This window comes from Electrophorus electricus, chromosome 19 (genome assembly GCF_013358815.1).
Source record: "Electrophorus electricus isolate fEleEle1 chromosome 19, fEleEle1.pri, whole genome shotgun sequence".
Classification (NCBI taxonomy): domain Eukaryota; kingdom Metazoa; phylum Chordata; class Actinopteri; order Gymnotiformes; family Gymnotidae; genus Electrophorus; species Electrophorus electricus.
Window position 1 is genome coordinate 14,131,620 of NC_049553.1, and position 27,409 is coordinate 14,159,028.

Here is a 27,409-nt window from a genome sequence, read left to right on the forward strand (position 1 = left end):
AAATAATGACTGTTGTTTGCATTCCTATTTGTGTACTATACAAACGTGGCAAACGATACAAACGAGCCTCTAGAAAATGTCCTCACACACACTCATTCAGTTCAGAAGCAGTATTGAGATTCTCTTGAGATTCTCTTCAGACTGGAGATGATTTAAAGCAAACAACACCAGATTTACCTTGCAAATCCACATATACATGATTTCCTAGGAAGAACTTCTAATTAAGTGTCCATTGTTGTGCTATATAGTTGTTCCTCAGTGTGGCTTCACAATGTAGCTTCACAAACGTCCCCCCCACCCCCCAGGCAGAATAAATGTCTTTATTATCTCCATTGTGATTTCACATATGTTTAATGTCAGAGCTACCCGTAATGTCACCTCTCATTTTCTGATACTGGTCTCACATCATGAATTCAGGATGCTATTGTAAAGAAATAGTAGTTTCATCCTTATGTAAACTAAGCTTATCATCTTTTTAGAAACAAGTACATCAAGAATTTGAGGCAACTACATGAGAAATGTTTTATGTTTGTTGAATCTGCAACTTTATTTTATTAAAATGTTTATTTTAAAACTTAATTACAAGTGATAACAGATTAGAATCATCCCTCAGCTAAATTAAAAAGATCCCATTACTGAATTAAGCATATTACTGATAAAAAAAATATTGCATATCAGAAATGTATAAAGATGCTAATTGTTCACAAACACAAAGAAGATTTTAGAAATATTATAGTACAATTTGTAAATATTAAATTAATAGAAATATTTGTCACAGTAGCAGAAAGGTGGGTGGTCTAGTAAGTAACAATGCTGCCTCCTGACTGGGGGTTAATCCCTGTCTGGGAAGTGAACTATGCTACACCAATAAGAGTCCTTGGGCAAGACTTCTAACACTACGCTTGCCTTCCTCTGGAACAAGCTCGAAAATTGTAAGTCGCCCTGGATAAGAGTGTCTGCCACATGCACTGATGTGTTAAATACTAAAAAAATAAAATCTAATTAAAAAATATTTAGTTTTGTAAGTAATTAAGATAGATAGCAACAATGGTATTGAACCATTTAAACTTCACAGGATGTGTGAAAATGACGTTTGTAAGAAAATATAGACACGTGGTGTGTAAGATAAAATAGAAATGTTTAACATACTTAATTCAAGTGCCTATTAACATCAACTGAAGCTTCAATATGGAACTAGAGTAACAGCACCACAGCCCCAGTACTAGAGCTGCAATTACTGCCAGGTTTTATAAAAGAAGATGATCCAAAAGGGGAGGTCTTCTAACAAGTTCCTTTTAGAGTAGTGGGAAAAGAGACCTCTCAGATGGAGTGATTCCTATGCAGAGGTTTATAACACACTGGATCCCAATCTTGCTGTAAAAACACATTATTCAGCACTATATTGGAACGTATTTCATCTCCTTAAGCAGATGTTTCAGGCTCTATCACTTCATAAATTCGGTTCTCTTTAAGTTTAGCTGTAAAAGGCACAATAATGAATGTTACAAATTAAAAATATTTATTTGTTGGTTTCTACTAGAAAAAATAATTTTCACCATTAATATATTTTTTTGCTTCTCTTTTGCTAAAATACTTTGTCTTTAGTAGTCAATTTCATGAAATGAACTATTTCCAAAGTTTGGTAAATAGATGTTCAGGAAATTGAGAGTTCTTACTTTGAGCTCTGTAGCATTTCACTGCCAAAACAAAGGATACTAGCAGATATGGAGAAGCTGCCAATAGGCTACTGAGGAGTCTGAAGACTGGGAATGGGGCTTCACACACACACACACGCACACAGAGACAGAAGTTAGTCTTCTACCCACCACAGGGCTAAATGAGATTAAGAAAGTTGTTTTCCACACCCATTGTTTTGGTTTGACTCATTTATCTTTTACTTTATGAATTTTCTGAAATTTCTGAGGATGGAAACTGTGGAATCAGTGCGTGACCTCTGTTCAGGTTCATTATCATTATTCTAACTGTTAAAGCAACAGGATATGATTTATTTATTCATGTGCACAGAGCTGATAGGGCTGTTAATGAAAGAGTAGAACAATTACTAGACTTCATGTTTCCAGTGGTGATTGATGGCTGGCATTGATATGTTTGCCACAGGGTACTTACCACTTGATTTAGATTTGTTTGATGATTTAATGCCTGCAAAAACAAACACAGAACAAAAAAAAAGTATTTAACAAAGACTTCTACATGCTTAAAGAAATTCTAGCTACAATAATTTTTGAAAGTCAAATCTATATGCTGATGTCACATTTTCTATATTTTTTTGTTAGCTGATTAGTGTAACGCTTCCAACAGGAACAAGGCGAGAAGCAGAATGCAAAAGGCAGTTTATTAAGTAAGGGTAACAAACATGGAGGGCAAATAAACAGGGGCAAGGGGAAAACACATGAACTAGACAATCTAACGAGTATCATTTAAGCACTACAGAACAAATGTAACTTATCAAAATAACAAACAAACCAGAAGAGAAAAGCCAGGGCTAAAATAACCAAAACAATCAAGGCTAATCACATGCAGGTGAACATAACAGAGAGAAGTAAAACACGGACTGGAACTGGGGAACAGACGAGGGGCGGAGAAAACGAAACCAAGGAACGAAACGAGGAAGTGAAGGAAAAACAAAGACATGACAGAGAAACAAAAGAAACAGTGATGCCAGGAGGGTGGCCACTCGTGACAATTAGAGACAACATGGCTGGCTATGATCCCACATGCCCTAAACTCCCCATTTCAGATGTTAAAGGGATCACAAGGATGATGTGCAGCTGAATATGTACAAACTAAAAATACTTTGTGAAAACAGTTTAAACATCATAATTAGTTTGGTGGACTAGAAAAGTTAAGGCTGACTTTAGAATCACATGAGCTAGGCTCCCTTTTTTAGGTTTGTTTTAAATCCCCTATAGATCAGTATATTTACTGTGCAGGTGAACATGTAAAACAAATACTTAACTTGTGAATGTATTTAATATTCGATTTTCTATCATTTACATTGGCAGTAAAGGAAAGATCAGGCTCAGTATAGGACACAGTACTTGACCTGCTCCATTTCGGACTTCCGTGGAAGGTTGAATACAAAGTTACAAAACCTGTAATATGCAGCTGAACATATAAATGAAATATTAATTAATTTGAGAAATAGCTTTATATTCAGATGTTCTCCTTTTTAGAGAAGATGGGGCTTCCTATAAAATATAAACACATGACCTAGAGCCAACTATTTCTTTAATAGTCCACATGTTCAGTTTAGTGTTCAACTGAAAACTAAATGTATTGCACCTTGTTTGCCCTTCAACATACACATATAAAAGTTGTGCTTTTATAATAATAATGGTCTTATGGTTATGTGGATCTATAGTGGACATCTGCAATCCATTCTTACACGTTCATTAAATGTTTAATGCAACTCTAAATGTTTTGCATTCCTTATGGAAGAGTGGGGGGGGGGGGTCCTGATTTAATGCAAAATAAATCAAATATGATGAATTGGATTTCCCACCTCTGACTGAGACCCAGCTCTGTGGTGACGCTCTTCTCTCTGGGTATTCACAGTGGTAGAGACCCTCATCTGATTTTGAGATGGCATGGATGGTTATCTGTCCTGTGGTCTGGTCCTGAATGAATGATCCATCTTTATAGAAGTAAGCTATGAGGTTTGAAGGTGTTTTGTTCAATAAACATTGTAGAGTCAGAGGATCTCCCTCAGTCACAGGATGTACAGGACTGTCCAGGATCACATCACCATCTGTAAAAGAGATGCAGAAAACATAAAATGTGGAAAATACACACAAGTATTTTCACATGCATGAAATATTATTCATCTAATTCTACAAATAAATATAGTAGAGTTATTATATTCTATCACTAGTCCTATGGTTCCTGTGATAAAAATGACTGGAGACCCACCATGCACTGTGATGTTGACAGGTTTACTGCTCCCTAAAGACTTAGACTGACACCAGTACACTCCAGTGTGGGCTGTGGAGAGAGAGCTGATGTTGCATGTAGATCTTGTAACTGATCCCTTGCCTGGTGGACAATTTGACAAACTCCTATTTTGTGTGTATTGCATGACTCTCCATGTAGTAGAGTTCCTCTGGTCCTTACAGCTCAGTGAGAGAGAGTGACCACTGAAGTGTTGAGTTCTGTTGGGAATGATGATCAGAGAGACTAGAGAAGACACATCTGCCAAATCAGACAAAACAAATGTTGCACAATACTGTTAAACTTATGCCACATACACGAACTGTTCACTGTACTATAGGAAAACTGATAGTTTAACTGATAGAAAATACTCAGACATTCATACTCTACAGTACTTTAAAATAACTAAATGATGGTATTTCTGTATTTAACCACCTTACTCCTAAACAAACCCTGTACACACCTGAGCTCAGTTCTCATCTCCTCACACTCTCTATTCACTCTGAGCCTTTTTGCAGTCCTTAATTCTATAGCTTTTTCTTAACCCTGTATTGATAACTGCATTGTCTTCATACAGTGTAATGTTAGCTGTATTGTCTTCTTAACACTGTATTGTTAACTGTATTGTCTTCTTAACACTGTAATGTTAACTGTATTGTCTTCTTAACTCTAAAACCAGCTTTGTGCCACCACTGTTATCTGCATGTTGTTTATATGTTCAGCTGTATACAGTATCACTATCACAGAAACTCCCTTACCAGTAATGTTTACCCAGAGTGCATCACTGTAGTGTGTGTAGTAGACTGGATTTCCTCTGCCAGCTCTACACCAGTACTGGCCTCCATCAGAAAGCTTCACTGCACTGATGGTGTAAGAGTGTGTTGCAGTGTTGGTCTCATTCTCAGGGTTCTGTGTGTGTTTGGACCAGTAAAACCTCCATCCAGTAGACTGCACCAGCTTACAGTACAGAGTCACTGGGTTTCCCATCAGTGCAGCTCCTTGAGGGCTAGATGTGAGTTCAGGTTTAGGTTTCACTGCTGATGGAAATGAAACAAACGGTTCAGCTCATAAATTAAGTTCACATGCTGCTTCCAGACGCTTTACCACAGTCATTATATAACAGAGTGACACAATCTATTAGGATGCAACATCTCAGCCAAAGTGCTGATGCAGATCTGATCTCATGGTGACCTGAGGCTGATAGTGGAGGTAAATCAGACTGATGGACTGCAGATATTTGGTGTCATCTGTAGTCATATTATGTTGCGGTTAATAATAACTAAAGAGTTGAACACACTCACCTGATACAGTCAGCGTAACAGCATCACTGGTGTGGGAGTAGTGGGATCCTCCTGCCTCTGTTCCTCTACAGGTGTAGTTACCTGTATGAGACTCTTCAGCACCACTGATTGTGTAAAGCTGTTCTCTGCTGACAGGACTGAGTGAACCCTCTTTCTTCCAGCTGTACTGCCACTTAGAGACGCCTCTTCTCTGTATGTTACATCTGAGAGTGACAGTCTCTCCCTCAAATACCTGTGGATCAGGCTTTATGGAGGCCACAGCTTTTGGTCTCGCTGTGGAAAGATCATCAAAACCACTGAATAATTGCTTTTTTTTGGTGAAGTTGTTTTCATGTATATGCAGATAATGGAAAACAGAAAGAAGGCTATTTCTAAACCTTTAACTGTTACTAAAAGAAATAATATGTAACAGTAGATAAACATGAAGACTTTCTCAAATTGTGAAAATGACAAATAAATGTTGTAAATAACCTCCCCAAATTGCATTAGGCATTACTAATATAAACAAGAGCGGGTGTTGAATTCCAATAAAATTATTCATCTCAAATTTCAGCCAATGACATTATTCATCTAATATCTAAGCACAATGGTTAACATGGAAATGTTAAGGCCACATCAAGATCCGTTTACAAATGTGACAAAGGTGGAATCCTGACAAGGAAAACTTTTTGGGGAATTCAGTGATGTACTGATTTTATTACTCCGTTAAACCAAGCGTGGTGGAAACATACTGCACAGGTTGTAAAAAAAACAAACAAATTAGTAGTCAAAATTGAGTGTGAGCAATAGACACATGGCACATACTTCATTTGGTGAATAGGAGTAATTGCTGAGTATTTTTTTCATATATTGTCATGTTGTATAATTGCACTTTTTGTCTTGATTTGGGGATCTAAATTTCTGTGTAAGTGTTACATGTGATGAATCAGTGGGACCTGCAGGAATTATTTTTGTGGGGGGAGGGGCAGATGGTGGAGAAAGTTTTTGGGGTGCGTGATAAAGTGAAATACAGCATATAGGAATTTCAGGTACACAAGTTAATACAGTCTGATATCGTAAGGGTTGGCACCAGGCCGAGGCCCCCTCGGGCCACCAGAGGGAGGCCTCGAGTCAGGCACACTACTAATCAGGCTGGGCTACACCTATATAAACTCAGTGACCCAGTCACTCAGTGTGGGGTCTTTGCTAAAGTGTTGAGCCAAGCTCCTAGCCGGTAACCTTTGGGTATTGAGGTCTGTGAGCCCTTGTGCTACACCTCTCTTCAGCTCTGCGAGGGTGTCATTGTTATTACATGTCCCCTCCCCTCTCCAGTTTTCCCTCTCAAGTCTGTCTCTCTCCCAGGGTTCTCCTTAGCCATTAAAGTTCCTCCCTGTTTTCTGGTTTTGTTTGGGAAGTTTAAGTTTGGTTTTCCCCAGGTCATCGGGGTTGCCGTTCTTCCCGTGTCGTCCATTGTTCTCCCTTATTCCATGCTTGGTGTGGTGTTTAGTTTTTCCTCTCATTTTGCCTGTTCTAAGATCTAACTGTTTTGCACACGGGCCACCATCATTAAAGCGTGGTAGCTCACCCAGTAGACTGTTGGTGTCATCTGATCTGGGTCTGAGCCCCATTATAGATATTCACTTGAGAATAACTAAGGAGTCATTAACTGACCTATCAAATGGCATTTTCAGTTGCTTTTAACTTTCACAAGCTGAATGCAACCTGACCCAAAAGAATGGTACTAGTAAATAATGAAAGGTTTAATTCTCATTGGCTTCAATTCCTCCAACACTAAATGAGGCTCGAGAGTATTAAATGCAGAACTAAAATCAACAAAAAGCAAGTATGCATATGCCATAGGGTCTTCTAGATGCTTCAGAATAAAATGTATTTAATGGTGTTAATATCATGTTGCCTTAGGAACTGGTATACTATTACTCCTATAATCTATATCTGGTGGACAAGGAATTGCTATAATCGGATTAAACAATTAAATAAAACAATTCTGCCATTCATTTTTGTAAAAATGGCTTATTGGAATGATGTAATGAATATGGTTATGCTTTTCTAAGACAGAAGCATAACTATGACATTTGTGTCTTTTAAAGCTAAGAAGGATTTGCAAAATGTATACAAAGTGAAAAATTTTCTTTACTCGTTAATAAGGATACAAAAGCAACTCTTTCTCTGGTCACCAATCTCACAGACAAACTCAGCGGACATGTGTTGTAAAATATAACAGGAATGTGTATCCAGGAATAATTGAAGATGTGGATACAGAGAACTGCACTCTTGTCCAAACTATGAGCCGTGTAAGACATAACTGCTTCTTTTGGCCAGTGAGGGATGATATTCTGCAATATCTGGAAGAAATTGTGCTCCCATGTTGAAATATGAGATGTCAAGGAGGTCTTTGGGTTCTAAGAATCATAACTAAAATAGAGCTCATGGATATTACTGGACATACATGTGCTCTCTGACAACTCGTTTTCTCCATTTCTTTTTCTCTCAGTTTCTCTCTCCACCTTTCATCTCTCTATAATCTCACGTGGTAGTTTAGTGGTTAAGGTACTTTACTTGTACTTGGTAGTTTGCTGGTTCGCACCCACCACTGCCAAGAAATCCAATCCCATGGATCAAGAAAACCTAGTCATTTCATTGTCATTGGCCTACAACACTCGTGCAGGGCAAAGCCAGCAGTACACTAAAAAACACATTCTCTCTCAGTGCCATCCAGATGGTTTGGCATCTTCAAGCTGAACGAGTCATAAGGACAGACATTTTCTTTTTTTGTTTGATAAACAAAATAGTATTGTTTGGTATTGTTTGATAAGCATGCTCTGCCCTGTTAATCACTCTCACAGGTTACTTAAACAGATTTGATTTTCTTTCCATTCTTTTTCTTTATTTATCAGTTAGCCACTTCAGTCCACATGAATCTACTTTGAGTTAATTTGTTTCCGTTACAGTGTTTGTTACATATTTTGTAATATAACGATTTTAGTGAACTCAGTACCTCTGGTCATTAGTGGAATCGTAATCAATGTTTTATATGCATGTTCTCCTATTTCTGTTTATCCAATAAATATACCCTTAGAAATAACTCTTGTGAGTAAAGAGTGGTATTCTACTTTTTGGTAGATGAGACATCATGTTATCGAAGTGGTGACCTTTATGGGTTGAGACTGAATCAATAATCATTAATACATTAATTTAAATGATTTCATTTTCCCTGGTAATCAGGGTGGTGCCCAATTATTATCAATTTGGATGGACAATTTATGAAAGTTTTATATTTATCTATGAAAATATCTCATAGATCTCATAGAACATAGATTGCTTTATTATTCCTTAACTTATAGTACTGCTATTCTGTATCTCACAGTGTAGTGTATGGGGTTAAATAATATACCCATTATTAGGTACACGTGGTCTACATTTAACAGTTACATTTATATCTCCGTCAATGTACAACATCAAATATCAGAATACTGCCTTTGCTTATTTATGAAATCTCAACACTGATGCATGTGTGTGACTTCAGGAAGAGAGTGGCAGAGGGGCTTGTAGAGACAAAAGTGCAGATACATAAATCACTATGCAGATGAAAATATAAAACATCACTTACCAGCTGCTGTGATCTTGACTACGTCACTGTAATGTGTGTAGTATTGTCCCCTTCGTGCACCGCAACCATATTCTGAAGTTGCTTCTTCAGAGACTGTCACATCCATTATATTGTTTTTTCTTACAGTGGTCCATGATTTTGGCTGCTGAGGGTAAATGTACCATAAAAACATCCATCCAGTAGACTGCTGTACCTCACAGCTTAGAGTAACAGTGTCTCCAGTGTAGACAGACGTCTGAGGCTTAACCTTCACAGTTGGTTTGGGTTTTGCTGTTAATATGAAATGAGGAAGGTATTAGAATCTCCATTTACAACACAAGGGGAAACTTTATTATTTGTGGAAATAGCAGCATTTGTGCCTAATGTGGCATTTAGATTCAGTGAATTCATTTAGATTCAGATACTAAAAAAGCTGCAGTGGTGAAGGTTGGACGTATAATTTATTATTAAAATTATCAAAGTTGCATAACAGGTATGAAGTATTCCAAAATGAATGCTTGCTGGGTTTAACCAGCTTTTCCAAGTTTCATTCATACTGAACCAAATCCTGCTTATGCACAATATATAAGCACCACCAATCTCTGTATGTATAAAAACAATGATGTATTACAATGAGAGACAAGTGCCAGTGGAGTAGGAAGGGATATATGAATAAATTGAGACTATTTACACTTGGTCTTTTCATGCATCGTGTATCAGGAATGTCCAATTGAAAGCAAACTGTACATTGTACTATCACATCAGTTTGATCACCATAATTTTAAGAGAGCAAATTCATTATGAAGATGTTGGTCTCTGATTGCAAGTTCAAAATAACAGTATTCTTTTTTCACTTTTAAAATAATTTGCTGTTGCCAGTGAAACTTTATAGTGACGGCACAATGGGAGTCACTGAAAGGAGCAGTGAAGGGGATGTGTAGGGTCCTTTATTATGGAAGCAGCATCTTTCCTCTCAACACACCATCTGTACAGCTCTGATAGTGGACTTTGCCTTTCTGATTATTTATTCTCACCTGGTTTTACTCTTGGCAGTGAGAAAGGTGCACTAGGATGTAATATTGCAAAGTTGATCTGATTCAACAAGGGATTTAATCAACGAATTAAGCATTGTTGATATTTCATATATACAAAATCATCATGTTGGGAGAAGGACAAAAATTCATCTATTTCTGTGTCCATATATTTATAGGCTTCAACCTGCTCTACTTCCTTGAATTTGATCTCTAGAGGTTCAAAAAGAGGATGAAGAGAGTTAAATGCTTGATTCTGTACACAGCACAACTACTCAGTAGTAGCTGAGAACACTTCTCCAAGTGAAGGGTAGTCCTCATACTATGTGTCACACTCACCCTGAGACACAGAGTGAGCAGAATTTATGCAACATTTATGGCACACAGTGTCTCTACCTGGGAAGTTTTTCCATGAAAGTTTCTTCCCTACAAGACATCTACCACGGTCTTATTGTACAGGTTCTGTTTGATTTGGTTGACAGTTTTTTTGTCACATCTCTCATACTTTTGATACTGAGATGAATTTCTGATTGTCATCTTGCTTCTGATGGCATCTCATTTCATGTCAGGGGTTTTTCCTGCATCTACACTACAGTATAACACAGCGTGTTGATTTTTCACAGTCTCATTTCAACATACTTTTAGTATAGACAAGGCTAGAGCTAAATCAGCATCTACCTGAATAAGTTCAGTCAGTGTCTGTTTCCAACTTTTGTTCTTTCCCTGATTAATTCTTCAATATTGTGCTAAAATTTCAATGCTTTGATCATTTATGAACAGCTATGATAAATTCCATTGTACTTTCCCCTCTTCCTGGCACTGATAATTAAACTGGGCTCTCTCAAATACTATATGATGTTATGCTTACCAAAACAGAGCTGCGTTTTGATGTATTTCCTTTTTGTCTAACTCAGTCATTGACATACAGAGAATACTGTCTGCATCATCTCCCACAGCCAAGATTTCACCTGGTGTTCTTTCGTTTTTAATACGCAGTTGAGATTCACTGTCAGATCCATGTGGGCCACTCTGATGTGTTGGATAAGTTAAAGGGCCCTAAATGTGTTATGTGTATTGCCAAAACTGCCATTATCTTTTTTTCAGTGGGTTAGTAGCTAAACTGGTAATATTTTAGTTGGCATTATGAGTCTATGTTATGCATTCATGTTTTGCAAACAATTTGTCCTCTCTTTTATGTCTGGTGTTCCAGATATGGCTAAACATGGATTGTTAAAATAAAACACAGACATATGTGACTTACACAACATTGCCAACTTTATAACCATCTAAAAATAGTGCTTATTTAGCAGACACTGAGGCACAAGTGGATTCTCAATGACCGGCACATCTATATGAACAAAGATGGATTCAACACACAGTATTTCAAATTAAAATAAATTATATGAAACCATGAATCAGACAAAACTCCAGACAAAAGCTGGTAACAAAATTAAGACTAGAAAACTTGAGAAACATGAAAGCTTCAGTAGAACCTCTGAATAAATAGTCGGATTGGAAGAATCAAAACAAAATGAAAGACACGTATCGTGCAATATGTTGTTATCAATCGGTTAAACACTTTGTCACTACTGGGTTTCTCTCTTACCATCAACAGAAATTGTTGAACCCTATTTATCATTTACACCAATTCTGCTCTAATGTGTTAATTCCTGACCTACTGAGCGCACCATCAACCATATGCCACATTTATCACTTAACTAGCTGCTTCCCCCAGCTGCATTTCACACTGTACGTCTCAGCTTGCACAACAAGGCCAACTTTTGTCACCCTGTAAAAAGGTGAAAACAAGTGGTGAGGCCTGGTAGGCAACACGTAGCTCAGATGATCAAAGTTGTGTAACCAGTGTAAAATATTTGTATTCCAAGGGTGATGTTGGGTGATCTTGTTTTTCCTCTTGATGTTTCATGAGTGCTGAACCAAATCCTGCATAGTGTACAGAATATGTACAGAAGTAATTTATACCAAATTTCCAGCTTGTTGCTCAATTTATGTTTCACATTCTGTGCACCTCTGTACTCATCTCTGTACTGTGCTTATCTCTGTACTTATTCTAAAAAGTGCCAGTGGAGCAGCAAGGGATGCAGATAAATAAACTCTGTAGTAAATCATCATAAAAAATTACCAAGCATTACTAAACAAGTATTTATGTCTGATGAGGGTGGATGAATCTGGCCTAAAACTCCACAAACACTGTAGCAGGAAAGGAAAACTAGCAGGTTTTATGACAGTGTGATGATAAATGGAATGGATGAGCCCTTCACAATTAAATCATTTATAAAGAAATAAAGTTTATAAAGTTTGCTCACTTTGCCTATTATAAGATGAAAATTAAAATGATTAAAACAACTGTAAATAAAATATTTTCTTTGATCACATTAAGGTTAATAGAGTGACTCCATTGTAAGGATGTGTGTTTCTAATCACTCTCAATGCATATGTACTGACTGCATGGTGAGATGAGTTTACTGAACATTGATCACACTCACTTCTCTGATGCCTCTGCTCTCATTTAAATAATTGATGAAGAAATATTTAGGTTTGTGAATTGTTTGGTGTTTTTTTGCATATTATACTGTAAATATTAAAATGATTAAAATAAAGTTTAAAAAGTTTTTAAACTTTATTTAAACTCCATTGTAAGGATGGACGAAGGACAAACATATCAGCATTCGCAGAAAACCAGGTAGGTGACCACGGAAAACAGGTTACAAACATAACATGCGATACTATCGTGAACATAAAAATGTAGTTGAACATAATCAAACATGAACTTGATAAAAGACGGACAACCCTGTTCTCTCCTGCAACAGTTTAAATACACTCAGACATTAGAGACAGAAGCCGGTACAAGTGTGTGAAAATGGGCGTGGTCACAAACAAAGAGACAAACTCCCACATCACGCGGTGGTCTATACCACGTGACCAGTGGGACTGAGAGCAGTCGGTGACAGTCTAATCACTCTGTCAATACATAAGTACTGAGTGCATGATCACACTCACCTGATACAGTCAGTGTAACAGCATCACTGGTGTGGGAGTAACGTGATCCTCCTGTCTCTGATCCTCTACAGGTGTATTGACCTTCATGAGTATCTTTAACACCACCGATACTGTACTCCTGTTCACTACTGACAGTTCTCTCTGAACCCTCTTTCGTCCAGCTGTACTGCCACCTATAGACTCCTCTTCCCTCTATGTCACATCTGAGAGTGGCAGTCTCTCCCGCAAATACCTGTGGATCAGGCTTTATGGAGGCCACAGCTTTTGGTCTTGCTGTGGAAAGATCATCAAATCCACTGAATAATTGTTTTTTTTAGTGAAGTTGTTTTCATGTATATGCAGATAATGGAAAACAGAAAGAAAGCTATTTATAAACCTTTAACTGTTACTAAAACAAATAATATGTAACAGTAGATAAGCATGAAGATTTTCTCAAATTGTGTAAATGACAAATAAATGTTGTAAATAACCTCCGCAAATTGCATTAGGCACTACTAATATAAACAAGAGGGGGTGTTGATTTCCAATAAAATTATTCATCTCAAATTTCAGCCAGACATTATTCATCTAATATCTAAGCACAATGGTTAACATGGAAATGTTAAGGCCACATCAAGATCCGTTTACAAATGTGACAAAGGTGGAATCCTGACAAGGAAAACTTTTTGGGGAATGCAGTGATGTACTGATTTTATTACTCCGTTAAACCAAGCGTGGTGGAAACATACTGCACAGGTTGTAAAAAAACCAAACAAATTAGTAGTCAAAATTGAGTGTGAGCAATAGACACATGGCACATACTTCATTTGGTGATTAGGAGTAATTGCTGAGTATTTTTTTCATATATTGTCATGTTGTATAATTGCACTTTTTGTCTTGATTTGGGGATCTATATTTCTGTGTAAGTGTTACATGTGATGAATCAGTGGGACCTGCAGGAATTATTTTTGTGGGGGGAGGGGCAGATGGTGGAGAAAGTTTTTGGGGTGCGTGATAAAGTGAAATACAGCATATAGGAATTTCAGGTACACAAGTTAATACAGTCTGATATTGTAAGGGTTGGCACCAGGCCGAGGCCCCCTCGGGCCACCAGAGGGAGGCCTCGAGTCAGGCACACTACTAATCAGGCTGGGCTACACCTATATAAACTCAGTGACCCAGTCACTCAGTGTGGGGTCTTTGCTAAAGTGTTGAGCCAAGCTCCTAGCCGGTAACCTTTGGGTATTGAGGTCTGTGAGCCCTTGTGCTACACCTCTCTTCAGCTCTGCGAGGGTGTCATTGTTATTACATGTCCCCTCCCCTCTCCAGTTTTCCCTCTCAAGTCTGTCTCTCTCCCAGGGTTCTCCTTAGCCATTAAAGTTCCTCCCTGTTTTCTGGTTTTGTTTGAGAAGGTTAAGTTTTGTTTTCCCCAGGTCATCGGGGTTGCCGTTCTTCCCGTGTCGTCCATTGTTCTCCCTTATTCCATGCTTGGTGTGGTGTTTAGTTTTTCCTCTTGTTTTACCTGTTCTAAGATCTAATTGTTTTGCACACAGGCCCACCATCCTCAAATTATTTACACATATAACATAGTGCCTTTCTAATACCAAAAGGCGCTTTACAATCTAGAATCTAGCTACCTCGCTACATTTCGCTAAACTATGAAGTGCACCTTTATTTTTTGGCTATAGTTAGCACTGCTTTGTTATTTAAATGATTGTGAATCATGATGGAGGATTTTGCTAATGTTCACACAATTAACTGAGGTGCTTTCTGTATTAATATTAATATTAATACAGAATTAATATTAGCTAGCTAGTTATATATCTATGTTAACAATAACAGCTATCTACCTAGCAACATAGTATAGTACCTACCTTATTTGCATCTGTACACAAATAATGCATTTGGTGTCTTTCTATAAAAACATACAGTATGAACTCATAGATAGATCTAGATAGATAGATCTTTTTTTATCCTTTTAGAGAGGTTTTGAGAAAACTGTGTTGGGAACAAGGCCAAAATAGTCCAATATTGATGTTCAAAACATTAAAACTGGAAAATGTTCTTCCAACACTTTGTAGGTGTAATAAATCCACAGATTGGGATGGCACTAACCCTGTAACAGTATCTTTATACCCAAGGAACCATGATCCTAAATTCCATCAGACTCAAAACTTACCAGGGCAGCCAGGTTTTCTCATCCCACAGAGATGTACAAGTTTCTTTTCCCACAGCTTCACAAAGTAATAACTTGATATTTTAACCTACTATGATGTCAAATGGTAATCAGCCAGTAATGTTTGGGTATCTTAATATTATCGTTAAACTGTGATGTTTGGTTTTATTATTTGAGAAATGTCCTTTGTTTCATTATTCTCTTCAATATTCATTTGCTTTATTCCTCACAATCAATTTACGTTTATGTTGCTTACCTCCTGTTTACTGTAAACAAATTGTTAACCACTTGAAATTGTATTTACTAGAAATCTTATTTGTACCAATTAAGCAGAACCCCTAAACCCTTAGTCTATGAGTTACCACCAAAGAACTTTAACAAGAATGTTTTGTGCCAGGTGTGCACATTTTTGTTTAGCATTGGTTGCTTTTCTTGTTGCTGGTAACCCAGTGAAAAGCCTTGTGTGCAGAGATGGAGGCGGGACTACTGCTTTAAAGGTGGACCACCTTGCTGAAATGGAGCAGCACTGATCTGGGGCATGCTAGAGATCAGTTACTTAAGACATCTTGCGAATTTGTGAACTCTACTGTTGTTGAGTGTTATTTATGAGATTACTGTTAGGTCTCCCCTATCTGTCAGAGTGGACAAGTAAGGTAACGTGGTTACAGGTGAATACAATGTATAGATGTGGTATCTCAGGGGCGGGTGCCACTTTAGAGTATTGTTAATCAGGAAAGTTATACGGTAGGCAGGGAAGCCGTTTTATTATCTCCGTTTCTTTGGCACCATCCACAATGTCCACCTGTACTTCTTGACCACTCAAGATTTGTTCTCATTCCTTAAACCACGTGCTCTCGCCATTGATGTCTGTTTTTATCGCTAAACGGAAATAGATATAAACACAGAAGTTATTAGTGTTGGTTTCATGCTCGGTTACTTTACACACGCACACACTTCTCATAGGACTGTTACAACCTGTTGTCTTGCCATCAACCAGGAGCATGTAACAAAGAAGAAATCAAGACTTAAACTTTTCTTTTTAAAACTAAGCCAATAACCTCTTCAACAGTCATCAAGAGCAAGCATGGGTCACATAACCACTGATACCAAAGCTCCTGTTTCTGAAAGGCCTAACCTAAAAGGCCTCTGACTCTAACTGAACCAGCTCCTAACTCCAATCCCATGGGTCAAGAAAACCTGGTCATTTCATTGTCAGTGGCCTATATCACTCATGCAAGGTCAATGGACTAGAAAACAGACTCTCTCTAAAGGCCATCCAGATGATATAATGGAAAATGGACTCTCTCTCTCTCTCTCAGTGCTATCCAGATGGTTTGACATTGTCGAGCCTAATGACTCATAAGGACAGACATTTCCTTTTTATGTTACCAGCTGATATAAATAGTTAATTTAACTGTTTATACATCAAAACTGGTCAGTTAACTCCTTCCTTTCATCTGCTAAGCAGCCTCTTCAGTCCTAATTAGTTCTCTCTCAGGTTGTTTCAATAAGTTGTCTATTTCTTCTAAGTCTTCCAGTTATACTTTGTCACACTCTCTCAAAACGAATCTTGTTTGGTATTGTTTGATAAGCATGCTCTGCCCAGTTAATCACTCTCACAGGTTACTTAAACAGATTTGATTTTCTTTCCATTCTTTTTCTTTATTTATCAGTTAGCCACTTCAGTCCACATGAATCTACTTTGAGTTAATTTGTTTCCATTACAGTGTTTGTTACATATTTTGTAATATAACGATTTTAGTGAACTCAGTACCTCTGGTCATTAGTGGAATCGTAATCAATGATTTATATGCATGTTCTCCTATTTCTGTTTATCCAATAAATATACCCTTAGAAATAACTCTTGTGAGTAAAGAGTGGTATTCTACTTTTTGGTAGATGAGACATCATGTTATCGAAGTGGTGACCTTTATGGGTTGAGACTGAATTAATAATCATTAATACATTAATTTAAATGATTTCATTTTCCCTGGTAAACAGGGTGGTGCCCAATTATTATCAATTTGGATGGACAATTTATGAAAGTTTTATATTTATCTATGAAAATATCTCATAGATCTCATAGAACATAGATTGGTTTATTATTCCTTAACTTATAGTACTGCTATTCTGTATCTCACAGTGTAGTGTATGGGGTTAAATAATATACCCATTATTAGGTACACGTGGTCTACATTTAACAGTTACATTTATATCTCCGTCAATGTACAACATCAAATATCAGAATACTGCCTTTGCTTATTTATGAAATCTCAACACTGATGCATGTGTGTGACTTCAGGAAGAGAGTGGCAGAGGGGCTTGTAGAGACAAAAGTGCAGATACATAAATCACTATGCAGATGAAAATGTGAAACATCACTTACCAGCTGCTGTGATCTTGACTACGTCACTGTAATGTGTGTAGTATTGTCCCCTTCGTGCACTGCAATCATATTCTGAAGTTCCTTCTTCAGAGACTGTCACAATCATTATATTGTTTTTTCTTACAGTGGTCCATGATTTTGGAAGCTGAGGGTAAATGTACCATAAAAACGTCCATCCAGTAGACTGCTGTACCTCACAGCTTAGAGTAACAGTGTCTCCAGTGTAGACAGACGTCTGAGGCTTAACCTTCACAGTTGGTTTGGGTTTTGCTGTTAATTTGAAATGATGAAGGTATTAGAATCTCCATTTACAACACGAGGGGAAACTTTATTATTTGTGGAAATAGCAGCATTTGTGTCTAATGTGGCATTTAGATTCATTGAATTCTTTTAGATTCAGATACTAAAAAAGCTACAGTGGTGAAGGTTGGATGTGCAATATATTATCTAAATTATCGAAGTTGCATAACAAGTATGAAGTATTCCAAAATGAATGCTTGCTGGGTTTAATCAGCTTTTCCAAGTTTCATTCATACTGAACCAAATCCTGCTTATGCACAATATATAAGCACCACCAATCTCTGTACTTATAAAAACAATGATGTATTACAATGAGAGACAAGTGTCAGTGGAGTAGGAAGGGATATATGAATAAACTGAGACTATTTACACTTGGTCTTTTCATGCACCGTGTATCAGGAATGCCCAATTGAAAGCAAACTGTAAATTGTAATATCACATCAATTTGATCACCATAATTTTAAGAGAGCAAATTCATTATGAAGATGCTGGTCTCTGATTGCAAGTTCAAAATAACAGTATTCTTTTTTCACTTTTAAAATAATTTGTTGTTGCCAGTGAAACTTTATAGTGACGGCACAATGGGAGTCACTGAAAGGAGCAGTGAAGGGGATGTGTAGGGTCCTTTATTATGGAAGCAGCATCTTTCCTCTCAACACACCATCTGTACAGCTCTGATTTCGGACTTTGCCTTTCTGATTATTTATTCTCACCTGGTTTTACTCTTGGCAGTGAGAAAGGTGCACTAGGATGTAATATTGCAAAGTTGATCTGATTCAACAAGGGATTTTAAACAGAAGTCAATATGCCCAGGTGTCAATGAATTAAGCATTGTTGATATTTCATATATACAAAATAATTATTTTTGGAGAAGGACAAAAACGCATTTATTTCTGTGTCCATATATTTATAGGCTTCAACCTGTTCTACTACACTGAATTTGATCTCAAGAGGTTCAAAAAGAGGATGAAGAGAGTTAAATGCTTGATTCTGTACACGGCACAACTACTCAGTAGTAGCTGAGGACACTTCTCCAAGTGAAGGGTAGTCCTCATAGTATGTGTCACACTCACCCTGAGACACAAAGAGTGAGCAGCATGCACCAGCAAAGGGATTTTTTATGCAACATTTATGGAACACGGTGTCTCTACATGGGAGGTTTTCCTATGAAAATTTCTTCCCTACAAGACATCTACCACGGTCTTATTGTACAGGTTCTGTTTGATTTGGTTGACAGTTTTTTTGTCATGTCTCTCATACTTTTGGTAGTGAGATGAATTCCTGATTGTCATCTTGCTTCTGATGGCATCTCATTTCATGTCAGGGGATCCTCCTGCATCTACACTACAGTGTAACACAGCGTGTTGATTTTTCACAGTCTCATTTTCACATACTTTTAGTATAGACAAGGCTAGAGCTAAATCAGCATCTACCTAAAGAAGTTCAGTCAGTGTCTGTTTCCAACTTCTGTTCTTTCCCTGATTAATTCTTCAATATTGTGCTAAAATTTCAATGCTTTGATCATTTATGAACAGCTATGATAAATTGCATTGTACTTTCCCCTCTTCCTGGCACTGATAATTAAACTGGGCTCTCTCAAATACTGTATGATGTTATGCTTACCAAAACAGAGCTGCATTTTGATGTATTTCCTTTTTGTCTAAATCAATCATTGACATACAGAGAATACTGTCTGCATCATCTCCCATAGCCAAGATTTGACCTGTTGTTCTCTTTGTTTTAATACGCAGTCGTGATGCACAGTCAGATCCACGTGGATCACTCTGATGTGTTGGATAAGGGCCCTGAATGTGTTGTGTATTGCCAAAATTGCAATTATCTTTTTTTCAGTGGTTGGTAGCTAATATTCTAGTAATATTTTGATTGGCATTGTGAATCTATGCTATTCACTCATGTTTTGCAAACAATTCTCTCCTCTCTTTTACTTCATTGCTGGTTTTCCTTATATAGCTAAACATTGATTGTTAAAATAAAACACACATACATGACTTACACAACATTGCCAACTTTAGTCACCATGTGAAAACAGTACTTATTTAGCAGGCACAAGCAGATTCTCAATGACCTGCACATCTATATGAACAAAGATGGATTTAAAACAGTATTTCAAATTAAAATCAATTATATGAAGCCATAGCGCAGACAAAGTCAAGACAAAAGCTGGCAACAAAATCTATCTGCTGAGGACATGATGCTGTGCTGTGTATTAAGATCAGCAGCTCTAAAGTTCACACATAAAAGCAGTAAAGATGAGCTCTGCATTTCCTGCTAGAAAGACTAGAAAACTTTAGAAACAAGAAAGCTTCAGTAGAACCTCTAAATAAATAGTGGGATTGGCAGAAACACAACAAAATGAAAGACGAATATTCTGCAATGTGTTTTTATCTGTGGGTTAAACACTTTGTCACTACTGTGTGTCTGTCTTACCACCAGTACAAAATGTTGAACCCTATTTATCATTTAGACCAATTCTGCTCTAATGTGTTCATTCCTGACCTACTGAGAGCACCATATGGAACATTTATCACTTAACTAGTTGCTTCCCCCAGATGCAGTTCACATTGTACATCTCTTCTGTTCAGACTAGTATAAAGCTGCATATCAGTGGTGAGTAAGTAGAGAACAGGTCCACATTTCCAGTTGGCCAGTCATATGTGCAAATGGACTACTTTCTAAATTAATCCACTTCTTTCTGGAATTTACAAGTCCCTGAAGTGACCTGTGCAGCCACTATCTGTTATGTATCAGAATAAATTACATGACTGGTTTTGTTTGAAAACTCTGTATTCAGTGGTCAGAATGAAACTGTATCTCATCTGGACACTGAAACTGAATGTTCTACAAAGAGATGAAGATTCAAAATTCTCACCCATCACATTCAGTGTAACAGTGTTACTGAATTCAGTGCTCAGTTGGTGCTCTTGGGTCATCCGGGTTCCCTTGCAAGAAAACCTAGCATTTTCTTCCACTTTAAATGTGTATTCATTTGTTCCATAAGCAGAGTGAACTGGATAATCTTCATCTCCATTCTGATACCAGTTGTATGTCCACACTCTATGGCCAGATCCCAGTATGTCACATTTAAAAGTGACAGTCTGTCCTTTGAAAACGTCTGTCCAGTCATGTTGTAATGTAAGTGTAGCTTTTGGTCGATCTGTAAGAACACAATATTAAAGATTTGTTGTTCAGTGTTAATGTCTCCGATACACACTATGTTCTATACACTTTAGCAAAAACAACTTCATTTGCTATAGTCATCTGTCTGTTTTGACCAAAATATCTAAATTGTTTCCATTTTCAGTTGTGGAAAGGAATGGGTAATTTTTTAGCTGAATGACTGCCATGACACTTTACCTTGGATTGCCATGACACACATTATATGCACTAATAAGAAAGAAATACTAATTGTTCTTTTCTAAGTATTTTTCTCACTCTACCTTTAATACCTATTATCATAACACAATACACATGGTGTATAGAGTGGCTAATTACTGATGTACAAAGATTACTGATGCCTTTCCTAGACCACAGCGATTGGTCTCACCTATTGACCACACCCCTGCCTGCACACCTGCACATGCTCATGCTCATTATGAACTATTTAAAAGTCACTTTTACAATCCCCACCATGCAAAGTCTCTTTAAGATGTTTCACATTGTAAATCTTCTCTCTCTCATTAATCATGTTAATCACACTGCTGTCATTGAAATAATTTATACCAAATTTCCAGCTTGTTGCTCAATTTATGTTTCACATTCTGTGCACCTCTGTACTCATCTCTGTACTGTACTTATCTCAGTACTTATTCTAAAAAGTGCCAGTTGAGCAGCAAGGGATGCAGATAAATAAACTGTGTAGTAAATCACCATCATAAATTACCAAGCATTACTAAACAAGAATTTATGTCTGATGAGGGTGGATGAATCTGGCATAAAACTCCACAAACACTGTAGCAGGAAAGGAAAACTAGGTTTTATGACAGTGTGATGATAAATGGAATGGATGAGCCCTTCTATGTAGGGAAAGAGAGTTTGTTTTAAATACATCACTCATCCTTTACTGAGAGAGACACACATTTGTACTATCTTTGTCATTGCTCACAATTCAATAAATTATAAACAAATTACTAAAGTTTGTTCATTTGCCTATTATAAGATGAAAAATAAAATGATTAAAACAAACAACTGTAAAAATATTACTTCAGTTTGATCACACTGAGGTTATGAGAGTCACTCCAGTGTAAGGATGTGTGTTTCTAATCATTGTCAATACATAGGTACTGACTGCATGGTGAGGTGAGGCTGAGTTTACTGAACACCTGCTTCTCTAATGCCATCGCTCTCATGGAAATAATTTATAAAGAAATATTTGTGGAAATTAATGCATATTTTTTTAGCTGACCAACTGCCCTGACACTTTACCTTGGATTGCCTTGGTACACATGTCTACTAAAACTGCTCTTTTATAAGTACATTCCTTGCTGAACCTTTAATACCTATTGTCATAACACAATACATATGGCATGTATATTGGCTAATTATTGATGTAGAAATACATGAACCAAAACAATTGTCACACCCTCTAGATCAGATCAGTCTGCAGATCAGTCATGCCTAATTATTGATGTAGAAATACATGAATTAGGCAACTAAACAGGTGATTCTTTGAACCAAAGCAATTGTCACACCATTTGCTATAGTCCCTCCTAGAGTCCACTGATCATTCAGGCCAATCTGTTAGCCACTGTACACACACCCGTCTGCACATACACTCTCATCCTCATCAGGAACTCTTTAAACGTCACTTCTACAATCCTCACTTTGCAAAGTCTTGTTAAGATGTCTCGTGTTGTAAGCCGTCTCTCTTGTGAATCGACTCTGTGCCCCGTACATTCTTGCATTGTTTTTTCACCTTGCCATCGTCCGTCTATGTTGCTCCTGTTTGCCCTGCTGATTTTTGGGCCGTGAGACTCTCTTTTGCATTGCCTGGTTTCCCACTGCCTGCCCCTGTTCAACCATGCTCTGCCTGACTACACTTGATGGTTTGTTTGATAGTATTTTTATTAAATGTTCACCTGCATATTCTTCCTCTATCTGTCCTTACATCAACATTATTTGGACATTCCAAGTTGCTATTTACAGACTCTAGTTCTGTTTTTAACACTTTTTTGCTCCTTCCAGACTGGTGTTAGAGCCAAGTAGCCTTGGTCTTTATAAGTCTATCTGCAGCTGGGTATTAGACTTTCTGACACACAGACCCCACAGGGTGAGGACTGGTGCTCAGTCACACTAAGCATGGGGACACCACAGTGATGCAGAATATTACAGCATGACATAGAGAAAGGACATGTGAAGAATAACACAGTATGAGATCAACACTGCAGAGTAACATAGTATTACCATTACATTATTACATCAAACCATTAGCTTACTATATACATATATGTGTTAATACATAACTGTGTATGCATTGAACTGTATTACTCTGCCCTTTACATTCACTACTTACAATGTTTTGAATGCTATGAATGTTTCTATTCAGCCAGACTCCATTTTTAGTGTAGACGTTGGGCCCACTGTAATAATTCAATAACAAATGTTCTGTCGTGGTGCGCTGAGTACACAGCAGGAGGGACACTTCCCCCCCCCCCTGCCCCCACCCACCACACCTGCCCCCTTCCCACCCTCCCAATTATTAATAATCATGAACACCTATTCCCCGTTTGCCCTCTTTTGTTCTCCACATTATTTAAACCCACATGTACGTGCCGTCGGTGCTGCACTTTTCCAGTCATCCTTTTCCTAGAGCACGTTGCCTTAGCTGCTCTCAAACTCCTTTGTTTGTTCTCAATACACTGAGTTATTACTGCTGCTGTGTCAGGTTGTTTACTCCAGTTCAGTAGTAATCATAATAAAGACTCTCCAGCTTTAACTAACTACTTGCCCCTACATCACATGTTCATTACTCAGTATTAACCTCTCTGATCAGCTATTTACTATGTTTCAGGCAGTCAGTAAAATAATCACAAATTATGTTTATTTTAAATGTATATATTCTATGAAGTTTCAATATTAAAAGAATTATAATAATAAAACCTAATGTTCTTCAAAATCTGTTTGGAATGAAGGTTTTAAAAACACAAAGAGCTTCATGACTATACTGTGAGTTTCCCTTTTGTAGACAAAGAGTTAAAATGCTAATCTTATGCTCACTGAAAATACTCTTCTCATTTTAACTTCAGAACAAATAAGAAAAATTGAGCTCAGAATGTCACTTCCAGAATCCTTACATGTAGCAGGATGAGAGATCACATATACATCACGTACATTACTTAGTGAACATGTTTAAAATACGTCAATATTGTATTATTATTACTGGAGAATTTTAAGAACTGATCTCCTATTGAATCTTATTCATCTGCATATTTGGAAGTTGTTCCCTGTTTCAGTCCACCCTCTTTGTGTATCTGTGTACATGATTACCTGTTTCTGAGTCTGCAACTTCAGTTTCAGTTGTTTGGTCACTACTGACGAGAGGTTTTGGATCTGAAACTAGGAGAAAAAGGAGGAAACTGAAGTGTGCGAACTCTGGTGAGGAAGGTGGACCCCAACTCTAAATGCATGAGTTCTGAGTGGTTCCCATCTGGCACCTGTATATTATGGGATGTGAGTTAATTCTACCTGTATGTTATTGGGTGAAAGTTCCTTCTACCTGTGCTGAAAGAACATCTTAGAGAAGTGGTGAGAGAGCTGCTCTGACAGATCTGTGAGGGCTGTAGGAAACAGACCAGCAGAACGAGCTGCTGCTCCTGGGAGACGGGTTTGGCTTCACAACCCTCAGCACCAAAAAGGACTCAAGTTAAGGAGTAAGTGGGAGCTGAGTGTTCAGGTAGGGTGCTTCAGTATGAAGACTGGCTACCAGGGTGCTTCAGTATGAAGACTGGCTACCAGGGTGCTTCAGTATGAAGACTGGCTACCAGGGTGCTTCAGTGTCTGTTAGATTAAACCTCAGGCTGTTCTGAGAGACTGTTACACTTGATATTCAGGGTACATCAAGTCTTGTTTAAATAGCTGATGTGCACACATGGATATACTGGTGTGTTAACATTTTGTTATTGTTACTGCTGTTTGTCAGCTGATTCTAAATGGATGAGCTAAACAGACCCAGAAACTCACACTGGCTCATATTATTCTTTTGCACATGTTTTGGAGGAGTTTCTGTTCCTGTCTGCCTTCTTCATGTATGTCTGTGCCTGGCATTACTTTTGTACTTTTCTTTCAGTTTCTGCTTTAGTATGGAGCTGGTGGTTATTTCCTGTCTCTGAGTGGGTCTCCTTGCCAGATGGCCACTACAACATTGAATGCAACTGCAATATTTCAGTATATCGTGGGTGGTCAATCTTATCTACCAAGGGCTGTGGTTGCAGGTTTTTATTCCAACCAAGGAGCAAACACACTGCTATTACAAACAGCTGGTTTCAGTCTTCAGTAAGTGGATTAATCATATTGGGACTGGTCATTTTAGCTGTGTGCACTAACTTCAATGGACTTAATATCTGCAAACCCACTGGCCCTTGTGAATAAAACTGCTCACCTCTGAACTAAATAAAGAAATGAGTATGAATCACCTTGAGCTTGTACGATGCAGATGAGCAGAAGCAGCACTAGAAATGTGGAGAGGCGTAAACAACATTATACATTAATAGGACACATTCATTTCTATCACAGGCTCCAAGTACCTTGAAGAGCTGAATTTGACAAAGTTTCACAGAATCTGTATTAATGCTGGTTCAAACACTATGCTACATTATTCTCAAATCCACATGTAAACTTATCCAAATCAATACTTGTTCATTTTGTACTGTTTTATCTGTTATCCTGTCACTCACTCTATGAACATAAACATCTTCCTGGAACAGACTAAGTAACGTCAATTTCTGAATACCTGTCACTAATTGATTAAATGATTAAATGAAAGTCCTGAAAACATTAACATGCAAATGTACAAATATACCAACAGAGAAATCCAACTCCTGATATAATCAATAAGTAACATTACAATCCAAGTCTTTTCATTCAGAAAAAGAGCAAGTCAGTTGGACCTTATATTTCTTGAAAGTCAAAAGTATCTTAAACTGAAACTCTCTACACTGACTTCAGCATAAAAATAACTTAAAATCCAGCTGAGCTACAAAACTTGATTTAACCACACAGAACTTGATTACTCAGGATCCTCAGACTACATATTAACAACATATTAGCATTCACTCTAATAACATAATAATGACATAATTCACTCACAGAGCAGCGCAGAGAGAGGACAGAAGTCCATACTGTCCTGCTAGTGACTGACTGACAGAATGAGAAATAATGATTGTTAAAGCCTCAGCACTTCCTGTTTTCTTACAGTTAGACAGAGAGGTGCAGATGAAAATTCACCCATTTCTCATTTTTACAAAAACTAATTTGAGTTACACTTGAGTACTGCAACATTAGCATATATAAAAATATATGCAATTGATACTTCAGCAACTACTTAAATCCTCTCCAATAAATAAATAAATAGTGGTACATCATCTTAAATGCAGGGCATGTGACATCAGTTATTTTATGAACATACATTTTTGGAAATAGCATTTAATTAAATGAAGTCAGTCACCTACAATACCTTACAGTCTGATACAGTAACAAAGTCAACTGGCCAATTAAAAACAGAACTGGCAAATTAGGGATTAACACAATTGCATATACTAAATACAAGTCAAGTAATGGCCATCTTCATGCACAGTACTTTGAAATGAGTGCTAAAATGTAGAATCCTAAACCTACATGTCCAAACATGGTGGTGAGAAGCAATAGCAACAGTAAATTTGAAAGAGGAAGTACAGAGTGAACTTTTGCTGGCTCTGCAAAGTTCTGTTACTGACACCCCTAGTGTCGTGTCAGAGTGTGAAATGTCGCAGTATAAAATCAGTGGTAATGTATGTTGTGTTCATGGGGTTAAACTCTAAATTGCTTCTTGCTTTTACCCATAGAATTGTTAAAATGAGGTATGAAATAAACTTTATCTATCCAGCTCCATCTGTCCTTACTGCGGTGGTCACAATGGAGATGCATGCTGGGACTGAGTGCTGCTGTGTGTCTCTGTTCTCTGTCCTTTACCTGGTGAGCTGGTGCTGAGGACCAGCATGTTGGTAAACTGAGACTGGCCAGTATGTAGGTGACAGTCTGGACTACCAAAACTATTTCAGGGTTGTATCCTTTTATTCCATAATGTGTAACTTTATATACAGGTATCTGAAGTTTAAATATAGGTCAATTTAAAGAAGTCCTTCTCCGTTGTGTTTCAGTTCCATCTCTGCTAGACTAGAATAGAACCTAAGCCACATCCCCTTATAAAACACCTCATCTCTGTCCAACATGTGAATGTGGTATTTATGTTTCATTGTTGTGCTTGTAACTTTAACTAAATTGGCCATGGGTGCTTTTTTGTAAAGTTATAAACACAAATATATTAATACATGTATTGGATGGTGGAATGCTTTTGTGTTCATGTCACTGATGACTTCACTGATTATCTCACTTGTGCCCATCGGTCATGGTGCACTGAGCTTGCTGTGCTGACCTGCCTCTAATAAGTAAGACACTATAGTGTTCTCA

The 27,409-nt window shown here is 37.5% G+C and overlaps 1 protein-coding gene across 1 annotated transcript in view; it reads right to left on the reverse strand.

Moving 5' to 3' along the window:
* Positions 1–26,107, reverse strand: part of LOC113568870 (Fc receptor-like protein 5) — a 56,294-nt gene extending 30,187 nt beyond the window's left edge. The window contains exons 1-8 of the mRNA XM_035536578.1: positions 26,051–26,107; positions 25,378–25,413; positions 24,233–24,301; positions 20,619–20,903; positions 17,429–17,698; positions 12,888–13,160; positions 8,857–9,126; positions 5,250–5,522 (exon numbers count right to left, since the gene is read on the reverse strand). Of these exons, the coding sequence (XP_035392471.1) occupies positions 5,250–5,522; positions 8,857–9,126; positions 12,888–13,160; positions 17,429–17,698; positions 20,619–20,903; positions 24,233–24,301; positions 25,378–25,413; positions 26,051–26,081 (1,507 nt within the window). The 5' untranslated portion in view covers positions 26,082–26,107. The remainder of the gene's footprint in view (positions 1–5,249; positions 5,523–8,856; positions 9,127–12,887; positions 13,161–17,428; positions 17,699–20,618; positions 20,904–24,232; positions 24,302–25,377; positions 25,414–26,050) is intronic.
* Positions 26,108–27,409: the final 1,302 nt, after the last annotated feature.